The 20,116-nt window shown below is 38.8% G+C and overlaps 1 protein-coding gene across 4 annotated transcripts in view; it reads right to left on the bottom strand.

Moving 5' to 3' along the window:
• Window positions 1-20,116, bottom strand: part of PCCA (propionyl-CoA carboxylase subunit alpha) — a 302,390-nt gene that overhangs the window by 249,302 nt on the left and 32,972 nt on the right. For all 4 annotated transcript variants that reach the window (XM_050332062.1, XM_050332060.1, XM_050332063.1 and 1 more), the window contains exons 2-4: window positions 18,309-18,386; window positions 15,078-15,125; window positions 14,913-14,981 (exon numbers count right to left, since the gene is read on the bottom strand). In XM_050332062.1, the coding sequence (XP_050188019.1) occupies window positions 14,913-14,981; window positions 15,078-15,125; window positions 18,309-18,386 (195 nt within the window). The remainder of the gene's footprint in view (window positions 1-14,912; window positions 14,982-15,077; window positions 15,126-18,308; window positions 18,387-20,116) is intronic.

Genomic DNA, 20,116 nt, shown 5'->3' with positions numbered 1-20,116 from the left:
AAAGAGCAAGCAAAAAAAAGAACAAAGAAAGAACAAAGATGCACATTCTACCATTGCACAGCATTTTTCTGGCTGAAGACTCTTTAAGCACTCAATGCCAGTCAGAGCAGCAGAGCGCTCTCTTGCAGGTATGGATGACACTGCTACAGGCACGCTCGTTCTGCATCCAGCGGCTGCCAGCCCACACAACTGAGTCTGAACTTGGCAGGAACCCTCACATACACTTTCTTGCACCTCCGCTGCCCCAGACTGTTTGAAATATGATCACGGGCTCACAATGAAACCCTTGTCCCATTTCAAAGTACTCTCCTCCTGTGGGGCTACAGCAACTTACAGACTCCTGTTCAGATAATGTTAACATAACATTTTTCAAGGAGAAACTCAGAGGTTTCTCCTTCAAATGTTCTAAGGGTTCTAAAATATATGTAAATGCAAATATAACAGAAGTGAAAAACTCCATAAAAAACACTGAAGTCATTTAGGTGCGGCTTCACTACATACCTGACACACACACAATTCAAAGTCTACATTTTAAAGCAGGTCTGGATCACTAACAATGTTCAGAACCGAAGAGCTCTTCATAAGCTTCCTGTCAAAATACTCACGTTAACAAAAGACAGCTACTAGTCTAAAAATGCTCAGATTTCCTACTCTTAAATCTGTGACCCACACCCCTCATCTCTATGGTTTATCAAACATACCTTACCAGCCTCACCCATCATGCTAAGTACGATAGACAAGTGATTCTGCAACAACTCAGCCCAGAAAGGTTAAACACCATATGCTTGGACAACAGAACTTGAAGCATTTTCCCCTCAAGAACCAATGAGTCTGAAAATAAAACATAACCTATTTGCTCTAGCACATCAGGCAGGGCAAAACTATGAGCAGAAACAGAAAACCTTCTTCCACTGAATGCAACCTCAGTGCTTTCCTTCCCAGTTTTAGATTAGGACTGCTTGGGAGGGAACAAATAACAAATAGATCACAGAAGTGGAGCACCTACAAGAGAAAGGAAACGAAGCAACTCAAAGCATCACTCCAAACAAGCCTCAAAGTTACAAAATTTTAGAAATATCATTCACTTATGAAATTCATATATGTGTGTTTTCATTTTAACTTCAAAGCAAGCAGCCACCTTCATCCCAGACTAACACCTCTAGTTTCTTAAAGAGCACGTGATCTGACTATTTGCACTGCGAGAAGGCCACTGTTGGCTTAACTGCGTGAAGGTGTACAACAAATTTCTTCTGCAGAAAGAATACTGGTGCAGAGAATACACAGGCAGGTATGCCTGCCTGTAAAATGAATTTATAAAAGTTAATGTGTTAGCTTTACTCCCAGATATCTGAGGGCAGAAAATTGTAATAGTGATTGTATGCTTTAGTTCAGCTGATGGAAATAAATGAGACACCAGCAGTTGAAGACTTTCTTAAAAGGGTATACCTTCAAATCAAAAACTTTGTTTAAATTTCTTTATATTAGAGCTGTAACAACTGTTTTACAAAAAAAAAAAAATCTTAACACAGTGGTGCCACTTCTTGAATCTCAGTAGCCTAATTAAAAAAAATTAGCTTTCAGAACTAATTGAGAGAAAAAAAACCCCCACACTTATTTTTGTTAGCTAAATTGGAAAAGAATTCCCCATAGAAAGAACAAAAAAACTGGCAAAGAAACAAACTTTAATATTAGACAAATACCGAGATGGACACATTAAGATGTAAAAACCTACACCTTTTGTTTAAGTTATTGAAGTTAATTTGCAGTAGAATTACAGTACTTTCTCTGAAGGAAAAAAGAAAAAAGTACATGGGAAACTGCTGTCAGCAAGTGTCACTACTGCAGAATTCATAGTCTGTAAGTTTATCTACCAATCTTGAGCTCCACAGATACTGAACAGGAAGTACATGACAAAACTTCAGGGTCAATTCAACCCATATTCAAGAATGGTACTAAAAACTCTTCAAAACATTCAGCAAGCAGAAATTAAATACAAATTGCATTTCAACTGTAACTGTATCACAAGTAAAACAAAATCACATTTACTATTCAAATTCAGGTTGTTATCCAAAAAAACCCAATCATTCATACATCTAAAATCTCACATTAGTCAAAACTTAGTATTTACAGAGAACAGTAACATATTTAAGGTAGCAACAGATCCACTACATACTCTTACCAAATAAAAGCTAACATTGATCTAAAATCATGAAAGAACATTAAAATGACAAAATACAATAGCAAAATCCATATTAGTACTACAGTCTTGTAAAAAGAAATCTTTGAACTCATCATTTAATTACTTCATAAAGAATCAACAACTGCTGAATTTATCAAGTATTACACACAGTATTAAAAAAAGGCTTCTCAAACCAAAAGTATAAGAGATGTTACAGCGGTTTCCATAATTCTCAAAAATTTTGCTATATTTAACAAGGTAAACAACACAAGCAAATACACAAATAGTTAAAGTTTCAATCTACCTAAAAGTTAGGAGCAAGCAAAGTAGAGAAGAAACAAAAGAACAGCAGTGAGTTTTCAAATCCCAGTAGGTGGTCACTGTGGCAGACAGTCAAGCGTACCAAGTCCAACCACTCTACATTTCATTCTCCTTTAGAGAAAGGAAGGTTCACAAACCCAGGATCTGGTTTTATCAGGCAATAGCACTCAGTACCCTTCCCTCCCACATACACCAGGTTTTCAGCTGCTGACAGCAGTACTAACTCATCCACACTCAAAGGTGCTTGGAATCATTTCTCACAGCCTAAGTGACCAAAGAAAATGCCAACAGGCAGGCCAAGCCAGGCAGGCTTCCAGGTCCAAGCCTTCACTGCACCAGGCAGCCAGCCTGCCAAGGTCCTAATGCTACAGAAATGTCACAGTACCTAAAACTTGTTATCACTGTTGGTTTGGGGTTTTTGTTTTGTTTGGGATCTTGTTGTTGTTAGTTTGACTAGGGTTTTTTGCTGCACCCACACACACACTTTTTTATTTTAAGCTTTTTTTCCCTGTTAGTCTACAACACATTCCAAGTTCCAGTTTCTCATCTCCACAGAGCACAAACATTAGCCAGGCAATACCATCACCTTGGTTACATTCAGGAAAAGCTTTTACAGAAAAAAAAAAAAAATCTGAAACATCAGGCTCAGCAAATTAAGTTTTTCTTGGGTTCAGGAGCATTTCTAGGGGATTGGCAGTTCCAATACTTAACTAGCAGCATCCAGAAGACCTAGTTAAGACCAACAGCTGTTCATGCTGGAACAAAACCATCAATCAAAAGTTGAAGAGCTTTGAAACAGCTAAAGCACCAAATGCAAAATTGAGAAACGATAAGCACGTGAGCAGCAAAATTATGCAAGAAAGTGTCTTAAACATGAGCTACTATTAAACTTCCTGGAAACTATTCTCAAAATTTTACACTCAACTTTTACTGAGAGATGAGTAGAGACTTATATGTACTTTCATTATTACCTTTTTATACCTTCTCGGAATTACATCAGTACTTTGATACCTGTATATGCCAATGAAAATCTTCACTAAAAAAAGCTTCTCCAAAGATGAACGTGATAGTTCAGTCATTGGTGAAAAGAAATTTAAAAAAACATCCCCCAGGTTTAAAAAAAAAAACACCCATACAAACAGGTCATACTTCCATAACCATCTAAGTTAGCTATGAAGAGGCATTCCTTTTCTCATCAAATTTGATGCAGTGAGTGGTCAAAGAGACAGCTTCCTTCTTTCAGGTTGTAAAACAAAGGACTATTGACTAATCATGTCTTCGCCCATTTGACAACAGAATACAAATTAACTTAGTCTGTTTACTTGAGTTCTCCTCCCACCTTGTGATCTTTTAAAAAAAGCAACAAACAAAACTGAACAATAATTGAGGCTGGATGAGACCTCTAAAGAGCTGATCAAATTTTTCAGTCACTTAGTAGTTTACCTAAGTTGACTCCCTCACAAATTCAGCTATGAAGATACTACAGAACACCAGTACAAGTCCTGATAAAGCCACGGTAATTGATATCTACTGCTCTTTTTGGAGTAGGTCTCATCAAAGATGGCCATCAGGTTAGCCTGGCACAATTTGTCACAATAAACTCGCGTTGACTGCTCTCAGTCATTCTCATACCTCACGTAACAAGACACAGCTCCCAAAAAAATTCACACCATATTTTTTTCCAATTACTTCCTGTAGTTCTCTGGATCAAAGAAACAGCCATCTCCTTCCAGTCATCAGGCTGCTCTGACAATACTGACATTCCAAAGATGGGAGAGAACAATCTCACAATGAAATCAGCTCATCCCTTCAGTTCAGATGCGTGCCATCCCTCCCACAGACTTTTTTATGTCCCAATTCAGTTACATAATCCCATTTGATCTTTTCCTACTGTGAACAAGGATACACTTTTGCCTGACACTGCAACCAGGCTCATGGACCTAGGAGGCCTAGGAATGGACCTTCCCAGTACAAGCCAAAGCAAATTAGGTACTGAGTATCTCAGACTTTTCCATACCCTTTGCCATTATCAGGTCACCTTGCTCAATGAGCCCTCATTTTCTTTTCCCTTTGCAAAAACTTCCAGTTGCCCCTTCACATCCTTCAATATGTAGTCAACACCAGCAGAGCTTTGGTTTCCCTAATTATGCCCCTGCACACTCTGACTCTGGGTAACTCAGCCCCGCCTTCATCTGCTCCACATTCACTTTCTGCATTTGAACTCTGCCCAAGTTCTTGTGCTTGTAGATCACCATTGAGGATCAACAAGCTCTCTTGGGCCACTATGACTTACAAAGCAGTCTTCTATGAGATCCTGGCAAGCAAATCCCTTGCTCAGGCAAAAAAAACCCTGGATTTCTGAAGTCCATGGTTGTGATTCTGCTGTTTGTCTTGCTCCTCTCAGAAACCTAAACCTCACCATTTCAGAGTGGACCAGGGCTTCACATCCCTGATCCTTCTTTCCTTCCAGCATCTCCTCTGATTACCTCAATCATTTGTGTCAAGAAACCATTCTCCACACAGTCCAGAAGACTTTTTAACTGCTTTCATTCTGTGTTTCCAGCAAGGATGACTAAAACCCCACATGTGTACTAATGTCTTGCAGAATCACGGGGTTTCCTCCAGTTTTCTAGAGCTGGTTTTATCCTCTTCTTATTCTTAATCAAGTCAGTGGCATCCACCACAACATGGCCTAGTGGCAGAAGACACAGTCTCCCCTATACTGAAGTTCTCTATTGTCCACTCATTCAGCATAGTCTCTTGCAAAGCTCTTGGCTCTGCAGCTTCTCCGTGCAAAGAGCCTGTCAGTCTTTTTTGTCCTTCCTGATCCTGCAAGTCAACTCATCTCCTCCCTGCAGCTCCTTCACCTGCAACTCAGCTCCTGGACCAGAGCACAACTCACAAAGACACCCAGCCCCTAGTCTCAGCCTCAAATGCCTGGGAGAAACACCAGGCATTTGCTAAAGCCCAGCACATGAAAGACCACGTATCAAAGGAAACTTTTACATATCAACTTAAGACTGCTGGAGAGATTTTTGATTAACACATGTTCAGCTACTCAAAGACGCTCTTCTTCTACTCTTACAATATGGTACCATAAGGAATTAATGAGGGCATGGAACAACTTTTGCAGGGAGTATCATAGGAAAGCAGTCCCCAATATTTAACTGATTACTTTCAAAGCATCCCTGGAAAATATAGAATTGATACCATCCAAGAACAGACAGATAACTACTAAAAAGTCTTAAGAAAGAAATTGCACCATACAGACAAGTTTTAAGCTCCTCTTGCTTCTTGCTAAATGCACAGAATCCAGATTTGATGCAGGGCCCCCATCTAAGGTCTGGTTACAACTCAGAAGATCCCTCTTGTATTCACCACACTGGCATCTTCACCATATATGTGCCCACTCCCTTACAAGTATGTATGCAGAGGAGCAGGACCACAGCTACCCACAGATTTTTATATATCCATGTTAGTGAAAAACCAAGACAAAACCAAAAGCATTCCCAAGTTAATACCAAAACATACAAATTTTCATTAACTAGCTATTAGACGTTAATGTGAACAAAACTTAATACAAGCCTTTTAACATCTATCAGGACCTCCACAGTTCAACATGATGACAGAGTATTACAAAAAGTAGTCCAAACAACAAGCAGTTTCACACATCTGACAAAATACCACTTTGTGTGGGACCACATGACAAACAAAGCCACTCAAGAGGAGAAACCTGGCTATTGTTGTTGTTGTTCTCAGGAGACAACCACTGCCAAGGTAAATAAAGATATAATCCCATAAAATCTGTACTGAGGTGGGACACCTGATTCTCGAGAAAGTGCCTGTAACATACTTAGATAAGAATCTGCCAAAAAGTGCCAACTAACAAGAGCTGGAAGATCACCTGGTGACATCTGTTTTTATGCATCAACACACACCAACTGCACTTCACTGTCCTGATGGCTGTATGCTGTAAGAGAGCTATGGGACAAACCATTATAATCCAAGATTACAAAGAAATTGTACAGGTAAAGGGATACAAAACAAACTTATGATTTCTCAAAAGGCTCTTGGACAGGCATTAGTCTACACTAAGATTTCTGTATTAGTGCAAAGAAGGATCTTTGAAGACGAAAGGAAGAGTACTTCACAACTTCAGTCAGGTAGCTCAGACTACTTATGTGGAATAAAGAATGTAAAGAATTGGGTTTTTTCCTCTGCTTCCCCCTCCAAAGCACTATGACTCACTGCCCCAACACGTATCATCAGTGCCACTCTGAATCTATAGCTGCTTCTTGGATTAATTCGTAATGCTTCAGGACACTACACACTGAATAAAAGACATGAAAAAAAATTACAAGAGATCAATCTTACAGACGTGCTTCCAGGACAGTGACATTCCCTTACTACAAAAAGCAAACAAGGGAGATGACATGCTGTTGCAAGTTTGCCAACAGCAAAGCCCACATTAAAGACAGTCTCACTTTCAGAACTGTCAGCACTCTTCTTTACAAGGCCAGTAACATTGTAGGTCAACAGGTGACCCGACATTAAACACCAGCTACAAAGGGACTGGAAGAATTCGTACATCACTACGTATAAATCTGAAGTCCAGGAATGAAACTCAGAGCATTGTCTGATTAGCATAGCAAGACAGAGACAGAAACCAAGAGGTACTGTACCCAAACCTAATATATGCATCTCTATAAATCCAAGTTACCACTCAGTACAGCTATTACCTTGTACCAAGTATTCAAACACTGACTACCATTATTCCTTTATAATAAAGAAGATACATGCAGGGTTTGGGAGGGATGGTTGGTTTCAAACAACTATAAAAGGATGTTAGTTGCTACCTACAGATAATTCAGTGGTAATAAAAACGTTATCTCAAACACATCCTTTTTACAGCGTTACCTTGCTGAAAGTAAACAAGCAACAGATGCTTTTTGTGAACAAGTAAAAGAATATAACCCAAAACCACAATATACATAAAAGTGACATGTGCATCTACACCTTATACCTTGCAAACTGCACCTTCATTTCCTGTCTCCAACCTTGAGTTTTTCAGTCTTTCAGGCCTTTCTTAGGCAAGGTCAGTTCCTTGTTTAACACTCCTCCCTAGAAAAAAAGTACCAGGATCCCATCAATAGAATCACAGACTCCACAATACCTTAGCAGCTGTTTCTTTAGCTATACAGCTAACAATCAAGAAAAGTATCTGGCTTTAAATACAATGCTTCTTACAAGGATCTTTTAAGATGGCTCTGCTTCCTAATCCAGCTTTTCACATAGTGTGAATCTGTATCTCAGATATCTATTTCCTTCCCTGTTCCCTTTCCCCCACCTCCCGCACTGGTGGGATGTGTGATGGGACTAACTCAAGACACTAAATCTACACTGCCTCTCAAAAGGTTAATCAGGTATTCTCCTTGTTCACAATCACGTGTCCTGATGCCATTAGCTCTAGCATTCATTAACCTATGCAAAGAGTCACATCAACCTGCTGATACACACTTCTTTTCCCCACTGTTCTCCTAGAGATAAGCAGCCTGGATCTACTTAACAAAAGGCTGCACATGTAGTACAAAAGTCTAGGTACACAAAAGATAGGAAGGTAAGAAGGGGAGAGAACTACTCTGAGTCAGCACAGTCTTACATGAGTAATAAAAGTCACTTTCTAAGTACTTGTGAATGTTACTCACAAAAAAACTACCTCATCAGGTCTATCTGTGTCTAGAAGTCATCCTCATAGTAAAGGGAAATTCAGCCCAGGGCCTGCTCACCAGTGTTTACACCCACAGAGACAAGAAAAGAGATAGTATTACCAAATAGTATTGCTCACTAATAGTGCCTGAAAACAGATCACCCCCGAATAACCACAACCACAGCTAATTACAAACATCACAGCTGAGACAATATAAACCACAGGAGCAACAGATGTGAATCTGCACGATGAAATATTTGCTGCTGAGGACATGATTGAAGAATGGAAGTTAGAAAAGAGGCAGAACACTCTCAGTGCCTCAAAGGAGTCATCCAAGGGACCTTCTGTTCTGTCTCCAAGGAGGTGAGATAGAAAGAAACCATGCTGCTGCAGTGCCTCTCTTACAGAGCAACATGGTATAACTATCTTTCTTTGGTCAACTGACAATGTTTAATTGCATTAAAATTACTATATATAGCACTTTCCACCACCGCCCCTAGAAAGGTCTACAGTTCAGCACAAGCAAAACAAACTACAACAGTGCTCCTTATAGCCAATGAAAAATTGATTATTTCCTCACCAACAGCACCCTCCACAAACTCCCTCAGTTTCAAAGCAATGATGCACTTTTAAAAAGAAAAAGCAGACTGCACTTGGCACGCCAGACACAATTCACACACTCCTTCCACAGAGGTATTTCCCCTCCTGGGATGACCGTCACCTGCATTTCTCATGCTTTACAAAACTGTTCAGTAGTTCACTCAATAAAGCAGAGAGAGACAGGATAGCAACATCATCTCTGCCACATCTGGTGAATAAATAAGCAACATGCTGTCTTGCTTTTGAAACAAGATGCAAATACACTGAAGGAAGGGCAGAACAGCAACTGCAAACCTGACCCTAACGTTTCCTTGGTGTGATCTGGCACATTCCTGTTCTGCTCACCTTGCAAACAATACCATTTATGAAGAGTGAATTTCTCCAGACAGTACATGGAGGTAGAGTCGATTCTCTACACTCTTTGCAGCAGCCTGAGAATCATGTATTTCAAAAAGGCATTAAAATATTAGAGTTTCCTTTTCATATAGGTACTCAAACAGATCTCTCCAAGTTATCTGAGTACAAACCCCTGAAGTGCTACTGGGATGAGTTGTCAAAATTACTGAATTTCTAGCTTTGTAGCACATGATAGAAGAAGGTTTTGCATGTCTTAAAGATGTAAACAGAAAAAAAAAAGTAAATGAGAGTTTGGACAAACTTAAAGACCTCTTTAAGTTAGTTACAGGTAAATGAAACTCCTCAGTTTTGGATAAACTTCCACTTTTCAAACTAATTAGATTTTTTAGATTAAAACCTAAATGCCAAATTCCCCTCCAATATTTATTTTTGCCACCTAGATTTCTTAAGAACCAAAGAACTTGACAGCATCCCATTAAGCTATAGGGAAGTCTTCAGCAAAATTCTAAGTTTGTACTGCTTCAGCAAAAACCTCATCTTGCTCACCCAAATTCATTCAGCTCAAAACAGACTTGGTAGAGAAGCTTACAATCTTCTTCAGTTTTGCAGTTTTCCTAAATGAGATTTTCCTCCAACTTCCTTCTGAGAAACTGCCTCAGATTCCAAGCTTAAAAAAGAAATAAAGTCAGGAAAGGAATACAGATGTTCCATTTCTAGTTAATTTGATTTTTTTCAATTTTCTGGCACTCAAACGACTACAGTTTTGGGAGAACAGCTCAATTCTGTGTAATTACCTTTACACCAATAAAAGCATTTGCATTACTTTTGTTTTTATATAATCTAGCAGAACAGGATTTAGAACTGGCAATTTAATACAGTAACACCTGAAGTTTTAAGTGACTGACTGAAAAAACCTTATATGAAAGAAGTGTAACTAACTGCCCACTACTCCGTTAAGTTTTAGTAGTTTACATTACTTTCCCATGGGATTTTTTCAGTCATTTATAGTTCATTGCTTCATATGGCTATAGAATCCCTGCTGTGTTAAAAAATGCCAAGTAAAATTATATCTCATTCACTGCTTTATGCTATACCTTCTTTTGTTCAGATCCAATTAGTGAAAGCTTGTTCTTCATTTATCATACTTTTAGCTGATTACATTAGGCATTACAATAGTTCTCTAGCTTTCCTTGACAATGTTTGCACCATCAGTGTTACATTTATGGTTGAGGAGGCTCTTTCATCTTAACCCTCTATTCCAATCAGTTCAGGGGGAAAAAGTACATACGACTACTCTTGTTCAGTCGAAACTTCTTTGCTTGTTTTCTCATATCAAAAATAATTCCACCAGATGTTTTAATTAAAAAAATAATCCAAGTTCTATCAGTCCTTCCCCACTTTACCTATCTAAGTGTAAAGAATGTTTTGAAAGTTGAACACTGAAGTTAAAAAAACAGAACCCAGCATTTTGAACAGTATACAACTTTTTTCCTCTGCTTTCCCCAAAATAACAGATGGAATAAAAAAGTATTGCCCAGGATTTTCAATACCCTAAAAGGATCCATCATGACCTACGTTTTTGAAAACAGTCAGTACCATGTGAGCAACTGTATGCTCCATGGGGGTCTCAGCAGCCATTTTGTCAGGTTTTTTTCCCCAACCACCACAGTTATTTTTACTTCAGGATAATTGTTAAAGCAGTAGTTTCTCTACCACAGCACAACTAACTTTAGATGCAACTTTTTTCCAAGTTCACACACCCTCCCACCTCCACAAAGATAAATGCAATTCAATCCCATTTAATACCATTTCCTGCTATCTGTAACTTTGCATTAATACAGATGCATCCAAAAGTCTCTGAAGTCACCCATCTCCTTTTAAGTTTTGTTAATGTTCTCTTCTATATGACTGTAAAAATTTTAATCTATAAAAATCTGGAAGATCTTTTTAAATTAAGAGCACAAACCAGTTTATTTTGTTCTTGGTATTTTCCCTCTTCAGGTAAGCTTTATTTGGCTCTTGGCAGGTTGTTCAATTTTTGCCACATTCCCAGTTTATAACAGTCCTCTCTGCTGCTTCCTGTTCATAACGGCAAAGTTTTAATTCCTTGAAATGAAAATTCCTTTATGCTCTGATAGTCTAGTGACTAGTTTTATCAATTAATGATAAGTATGTCAAAATTAATATTGCTCTAACAGCACACTCAAGACATATGCCCTCGTGCTCTACAGAAACTAAGTCTGAAAGCCGTTTCATGGAAAGTTTATATGTATTTCAGTCATTGCCACCACCTCTATTCAGCACTGTAAACTCCACAAAAATTTCAGATAATTTTAAAATTAAAAAAAAAAAGAAAAAAAATTGAATATTCAACCAAAAAACCCACACCAAAATGAAACTCTAGGATAAGATTACTCACTAGCAAGTCTTACACTACCTGCATTCAAAGACAATTATTTTAAGGCTGTATACCATTCCTATCTGAACACCAGTGAAAATGCCTGCTTGAGTCATTTATGCATATCACTGGATAGGGAATAAATGAGAACCTATCACTAAAGATATCACTGAATTGCTAGATACGTTGTGACAGTTTTCTTTCTCTCCTTAAATATTTAGTGAGCTAACTGAAGGAACTCTGCCTCAGTTCAATTTCAGTCCTGTTTTCAACCAATATGCCAGAAAGCCAAAAAGATGTAACAGACATATTGGAATGCCTTCTTTTACAGTTATTTTTGTAACAATGAATTCATATTAAGTGTATCCGGCTACCCAGTTTTCAGCAAGTAGCCATAGTGATGAAGTAATCTATACACCTGTAACCTATATAGCTACAGGCAATGTAATTAGGGGCTATTACTATATCTCAAAGGTTACTCCAAGTTCTAAACAGAAAATTTATCTACTCCAATTAGTGCTATTTATAAACACATTAATAAAAAAAAAATATTTTTGTAAACCACCCCTACCTGCTCTAGTCACTTAAAACCACATCCCATTGGATGGGCAACTAGTTCAACTACATGCCTTGACATTTATTCCTGTCTTTGGTTCTGTGACCATCATCATCAGGGTAGCTGCCTACCATATTCGTTGTCTTTGCAATACAGGTCATGGAGTGAGAGTTGCTCTGCCAAGCACAAAATCAAAAGAATACTAACAACAGCATCCCACCACTAAACAAATAGGTCTCTCCTAGCTCCTTGAGGACAGAGGATCCTTTGGCAGGTTGCATCAGCTCCCAAGTTTGACTTCAGAGTGTTTGAGATTTCACTATGACTGGTACAACCAAGAAGGCAGCTGTTGATGGAAACTGAATACAATTATGGGCAAATATGGTTGGTTACTTTATAGTAAGTAACAGAGTCAAAAAATTCGGCCTCTGGACTCACCTATCAAGACCATCCAAACTGGCAATCACACATATCATTGCAACAGGCCAAGCCATTCCCACAGTGAATACCTGGAGGTATCCAAGTCATTATGACAGGCAACACTAGCTACACTATTTCCAGTGCAAGCACACCAGGTAGTGATTAAAGGGATGTATGGTAGACATAAACAATGTGTATAATTAGACAAAAAAAACTACCTTAGACTTACGACCACTTCCTTATTTTAAGCATACGGAAGAGTGTTTCAAGTAGCCTGCCTCTCATTTTCTTTAAATACTTGGAGCTTCAATGCACACAGCTACTGTTTAACCTTGCACAGATCAGTTCGATCGGTCTTTAAGGATCCAAAGAGCTAAGCAGACACTATGTCTGTCACCCTTACAGTATTTGTTCGTTTCATCTCTTGTTCATGAACTCACAATGTCAGCATCCCATTTAACACACTTAATATTAGCTTTATGAACTGTCATAAGTATATTAATGCATTTCTGAGACACCAGCTTGGATTTCCTTTCTCTTCTGAACTATTACAAATTAAAGACCCTATTAGTCTTTTAAAGCTAAGACAGCACTGTAGATTGAAGCAGCACAGACATATTTTCAATTTCCTCTTTGTAATGCACTATTTGTACTCCCTTCCCTAAGGTCATGAGTTATACTTTTTCATGTCATTCTTACTCCCTCATTATGTTCTTCAATCTTAGTTTTTACTTACTGTTTTCAGATCTTTTCTTAGTCTCCAGCTCATAGAGTCCACACAATAAACAGACACACTAGAGAGAAGACCATTTTCTCAAGTCTATTATGGACTGGTGAAAGAACATGTTTTCTTTTTTTTAAACAGCTTTTTAAGTCTATTTTCAGGATGAATTCACACCAGTGAAGAAGGCTATGCAGTGCTGCTAAACAGTCAATCCATTTATCCTAACAGCAGATACCATACACGTAAGATGGAATTCAAGTACCCATCAGTATGCTTCAGTTTTACTAGAGGAATCATAGGTCATACAGAGAAGTTTGTATTCATATTCATGTAACCCTTGGTTTCCTAAAGAAATAGAACTTATCATGATGCCTGAAATCTCCCCATTAAGAATTTCATTTCAGTCCTTTGAGCACCCACAGGCTACTAAACTCTACCAGTTATGGCTACCAGTTGAAATCCAGATCAAGTATACTTTCCATTCACCTCAAAGAAAATAATTACCTGGCATAAAAATCCTTCAGTAGAGCATTCCAGAAAGTCCCATTTCAGTCCCCTGCTCTATCTACAGCCTATTCACATGAACTGAGCTAGTCACGTAGTATTAGAACCACAAAGGAACTCTGACAAATACACTGTCAAGGTCCGAAACTCCCAATAGTTCTCACCTTTCACTTAACTCTGGAAACACCAAAGTTCTAACTACTTTCAGATTTCACCAACCATGCTTCAGTTTTTCCAAAGTTGAGTTACTCAGAAGTCCTGTCCTGCATACAATACACTTTTTTTTCCCCTGATATCTTGCCTGAGTGACTTCTTTTATTAAATCATAAACAGGGTTTTAACTCCCAGATTGCAACAAACTATCCTGGGACATGGGATTATCCCTAGCCATTTCTCCTGTACCAGCACTTGCAGGAAAGGAATAATACTGTATTCTCTCTAGTCAACAAGGATACATGACTACATTTGCTGTTATATCACAAAAGAAATTATCCCCCATTCTTGCCATGAATGATTTCAATTATTTCTAAAATAGAGACTACAAGGACCTGAAAATGGGCAAGTAGCTAAACAAGTACCTTACTTGTCTGGAAAGCCATTTTACCACCTTCCTGCCATGCTGCTGAATATTCAAGGCACCTCAATATCTGAATCAAATTGAACAGCTCCAGTAGGCCTGTTCAGCACACCTGGTAGGCAAGGGCATTTGTCTGGGAAGTGGGAAGCAATGAGCTGGATTCACCAGGCACGCAAAAAATCTATACAAAGTTCTACATCATCTCCTAAGATCCACTTTTCATTGCCTTTTTTGTGTACATTAGCAAAATTATTTCAGTTTCACTGCCACTCAGATTTGATGTACATATCTATGTGCAAATGTATCTAGCTTAATCCACACAAAGAAGAATCCACACAAGCAAAACATAGAAGAGTTCACGGAAAAAAATATGCTAAATACTTGTCTAATCCTCTCTCCAACTTGGTATCATCACTCTGTTCAAGCACATAGAGGAAAAGGACATACAGAAAGATACTTCAGAATTGCCAACATGCTTACCACAATAATCAACAAGCCTGTATAACAGCTGCAAGTCTTGCTGAATTACTAAGAACCCCATTTACCATTTAAATTCAAGTAGTACTTACAGCGTTGGCATCAACATCACTGTGTATGGCAACTGTTTTAATCCCCATCTTCTTACACGTTTTGATGACCTATCATAAAAGAAGTGACAATAATCAATATTTAAAATACCAAAAATTTAAGAATTAACTACAAGAAAAGAAAAAATTAAAAGACTACATACTTACTCGGCATGCAATCTCTCCTCTGTTGGCAATAAGAAGTTTTTCAAAAGTCTGAAGAGAAAAGAACAATAAGAATCTTGAGATATGAACAGAACACAAGTTTTTCTCCCTCCAGAAACACGTATTCTTTCCTTCTCCACTTCCACTAAAACCATGGTTTATCCATGAGCTTGAAATTCTTAGATCATGTACTTTTAAAAGAGTTCTGCTGATTTAACAGTGATGATATAACAAACAGTATGCTTTACCAGATCTACCCAGCACACACACAGGTTCAGAAGAAAAACGATTTGACTATCCACACCAGCATTCTTTGGCTCTCCTTACCATGCTCTGTGCTGAAACTAGAACCCTACAACAGCTCTAGGAACCAGTCAAGTCCAGGGAAGATGTGCAGGCAGGTATGCTGCCTGGCATCACCACAGGCACATACTGGCAGTATGCAGATACAGTGCTGGTAGGTACAGTGGTCAGTGCCCCTAACCAGCTGTTAGATCATAGATGACCTGTAATACAATACTCACCTGTTACAGGAGATCTTTAAAAGACATTCCCACCATAAGGAAGAGAACCTCCTCTCTATCTTGGGCATGGGCACGCTGTCCAGGCACTGCCGCTGAGTTGTATCAGCCTAGCCCCTACTCCTACCTGAGCCTCAGGTGAGGAACCTGGCAAAATCCTTCACTGCCATCAGGACACTGTTACACATTCAATACTAAATAGCAACCATAGTGCAACAGAGAGGCAAATCAAATTTAGTACACCCCTTAGTACTCACTGTTACCTTTCACACTGGGGTGCACTTAGTGCTTCAATACTTCTATCATGGCTGTAAAAAGGGGATAACAAGTTGTCAGAAGTCAGTACGCCTCAGACCTCAGGCAAAACCTTCCCATTAAGATAACAGTGGTGCAAGAGCACAGCTGCTCAGCCTAAAGATCTCACTGCTGGGAGCAAAAATTATTCTTGTTGCCGACTTTGCTACTAAATACACAGGTGCACTTTGATACTGCACCTGCTTTGTTGTAAATACAGACTGCCACTGAAAGGGACAGTCCTGCTTTACATACTTATCGCCACTGCTTTCCATGCACCAGACCTAGCAGGGATGCAGCTCCAGGACATGGCACCAAGTTTAACACAGTAACTGAACTGTCTTACTCTGCTTCCCATGCTCTAAATTAAAAAGAACAGGACAGAGAACCAGCAGGACCTCTCCCTTTCAGGGGCAGCCTGCAATCATACCACATCAGGTTGATCCAACTATACCCTAAGACATTCAACAGCTCTTCTCCTCCCTCTGTAAGAAACAGCTGGTTTTCTTACAGACTGGGGGGAAAGGAAGTATTGCCACTGCAACAATCAACACTTTGTTAGCCACACAGTCATTAGTTAATTTGAGGAGCGGACAACAGGTGTTAGAGGAGAGGAAGGAACACCATAAAACCCCAACAGGAACTGCTACTGACAGACTAGAACATATATTGTTTGTTCTCCTACTCCAAACAGACAAACTCAAGGAGCCCTTGACCAAATTTACTTTTTCAAAGTCAGGGCTGAGCTGACATCACATGACCAGTTTAAAAATACTACCACGTGATAACACCATACAGAAATTAAGGGACCAGAAACTCTCCAGGTAACAGCTGCAGCAAGCTTATACAGTAACTTCAGCCAGATCTGCTGAACAACACTGCCTGGGACACAGGCACACCACGCTCAAAAGATGATCTTACACACTCTTAAGCAAGCTCAGTTATCATCAGAGGTACAAATACTGTAAGAACACCATAGGAGCCAGCAATTTGTTAGGAGAGGTTTTTTAGCTGGGGATCTGATCTAAAAAAGTTACCAACATACTCATACCAATTGTTCCTGAATCTAAATTTAAGCATTCTAGGTACCTAAAGATTTTTAGGCATACAGACTTGAGGGGCAACTAAAAAAAATACTTCCAAATACTTGGCATTGAAAAGTTTATTGAATTGAATACTCCATTCAACTTAGTTCTTGGTATGTAAGAGTTGATTTATTAATCAGCTGTGGTCACAATGCAAGAAGACTTTCAGTATCAAGATGTTAAGAATATGTGACATTCATTTTAGTTTCCAATTCTGCAATAAAGACACTGAGAGACCTTGCTCCTGCTGTTAAGAGTCTAGTCTCAAGTCCAGCACAGTAAGAAGAAATTAAAAACCACATACTGCTTTGAAGTAACATTTTTTTATGTCATTTCCACTAATTAGCTTGAAAAAGTTTCACATGAAAGTCTCATCACTACAAAAACATTAGAAGGGGCAGTGAATGAAAAAAGCAGAAAAGAGCTTAAACCATCTGTAGTAGCCACTGGTTGAAATGCCAGTCCTAGTTAAGAGAAACCAAATACCCAATTACATTGTCTAAACATAACTATGCATTTAGAAAAGGACGGAGACCTTGATTAAGCAAGGACTTGAAAGAAAAAATATATTTTCTGAAGATATCTATAAAGCCACACTGCTTTTCTCTGTTTCTTAGTACTATTTTACTCATGATTAATTGCTTCTACACTGATATATCAGGGCTTCTATATCAGTAGAATATCAGTCCTGAATTGCTATCATCTTTGCCCTTGAATACTAGTGTACCTTCAGTCACATTATTTTTCCAAGTGCATTGCTTCATAGGCCATGCCAAGACAATCTTCCACAAGGAAAGTTTTTCTTGGCTTGTAACTGTAAATTGAGATTGCTACTGCACAAGCCCCCAAGATGAGGATTTGCTATTCTCTGCAGGCCTTAAAGGCCCATCTTTATCCAAGCTCTGAAGTTCCCGCCCCCACGCCAGATCATCTAACAGTCATGCTGCCACTATTACATACTTCTTTTCCACAAAAAGCTTTTGGCTAGTCTAGCTCCAAGATGTTTTAACAGGCCCATTACCACCCACAACCGTGCAAAACATTAACTGTTGTTTCATAATAATAACAGGCTCAGGCCAGTATGCAACTTTTCCAAGCTCTAAATCACTTATTCAATCTTTTGGTATACACTTGATGTAGTATCCAATCTTTGACAAGTATCCTGCAAAAGTAACTTCCCTTTAAAAAAAGGAAGAAAACCATGCTATTAAATCAGTGATGGGTTATAATAGGAGAACTGCCACTGTCAGTAGCAGCATAAGGTAGAGGGCAGCTTAAAACAACTACCAGTAGTACAGTAAAACGTCAAAGAAAACATGCACCATACTACTTACCTTTTCGTTTGGATCATACACGGACGAATAGAGTTTATGTGAGGTTATAAGGCACCATCTTGAACACAGCGTTTCACACTACAGAAGAAAGAGGGAGTTAAACCATTTTCTCCTGTTACAGCATGCCATTAAAAACATTTCACACACTGACATCTCGAGGAAACTTCCATATCCCTTTCACTCCCTCAGCAAGTGGATGAAAGCTCATACAGAACCGCTGTTCCCCAAGCACACACCCACAAACAGCAACCAGAAACAATTCAGAAGTTCTAGATATGAAGTCATTAGCTTAGGTATAAGCAGAGCCACACTTGACCACCCACTTGGAAACAAAAAGACTGTAGAAAGCCTCGACACTAAATATTGCCTAGCAGGAAGCATGAAACAGCAGAGACTGGCAACTGCCAGAACTCAGAATCTGTCAATTCAGTCTGAAAAAACTGTTTTCAAGAGCTGCATAAATCTAAGTAGTACAAAGTAAAGGACATCCTGTGAGAAGGCTCTCCTGGGTTTTTTGGGGAAAAAATATGAATATGGACTACATTTGAAGACAAAAAATAAGGAAGCGTATGTTCGCATAAAGAGGTTAATTAGAGAATTCACTTACACCTTTCACAAGAGTAGTGAACTTAAGATAATTGAAAATTTGTTAACATTTTAGGTTTCCTGAAAGCTTATACTGATTTGGAAGTATCAGGGGCTGGCAGTAACTGGAGTGAGAACACTTCCTACACAGCCCTCTGGCTGATAAAGTTTGAAAACAATTCTTATATTGCATCACAGAAAGCAGAAACCAGCCCAGGATTGAGAAGGCCATCACATTTGTAATGCAGCTGATACTATAATCTTATAAAGGAAAAAAAATATTTCAATAAAAGTACTGTAATACAGAACTAAAGGAAGCCTTAGAGCATATCATCTCATGCCAGCTCCAACCAAACCTCATGAGCAGAAAGCTACTATAGTTTCACAAACCATTTAGATGCCATTCACTAGTGGCAGACATAGCATACATTGTTCCCAGATAATCCAGCTGTGCTTAATTCTTCCAGAATGATTCATATATATTAATTATTCTGAAACTAGGGAAAAAAATATCAATTGAAAGCAACTGTTCCACCCTGTTTCACATGCTGGGCTCTTTCCCCTTCACTTTTTTTGTTTCATTGGGGGTTTTTTGCTTCTTTCATTTTTCTCACTTTACTCCTCAAAAATAAAATCCAGAACAAACTGAAACGCAAATCAATTGATACACTAGAATCAAAACAGCCAGCGGTTGATTGTTTTGGGTTTTTTTCTTGCAGAGGTATATTATTCTTATCTGAGGATGTGACAGTACAAGCCTTTTCAAGCATTAAAGGGATGAAGTTAAGGGCACAATTCTGGCAGCTGCAATCACAACTACCAGCTGGTCTTCATCACAAGTTTACAGAGCGACTGTTACATCTTCAGTGACTGTATTCTGACCTAGACACTGTCAGAGGGAAGAGGAAAGACAGCTACAGCAGTAGCAGCAGAGTACACTCTCTTGCTCCAGAGTACACAGAGTCAAGCAAATTGAGTCCCTCTCCTCTGAAACACTATTGACAGAAGTGCTTGAGGGATCGCAAATAGTCTACAGAAGGTCATACGGGACCCACACAAAAAGTCTCCACCGAGTTAATGTTATTCATTGGAGAAAGTGCTTGTTAAGGGTCAGTGGGGCTAATCTAAATACTTGCAGTTAGCAGGGGAAAAGGGGGCAACCAAGCAAGGGAGGAAAAGCTTCTGAACTTCCTTGTAAACACCTTTTATACAAAACTAGTTTT

Source organism: Myiozetetes cayanensis, unplaced genomic scaffold (genome assembly GCF_022539395.1).
Source record: "Myiozetetes cayanensis isolate MyiCay16 unplaced genomic scaffold, myiCay2020 scf5-8, whole genome shotgun sequence".
NCBI classification, from domain to species: Eukaryota; Metazoa; Chordata; class Aves; order Passeriformes; family Tyrannidae; genus Myiozetetes; species Myiozetetes cayanensis.
The sequence above is the reverse complement of the archived record's forward strand: the minus strand, read 5'-3'. Positions and strand labels throughout refer to the sequence as shown.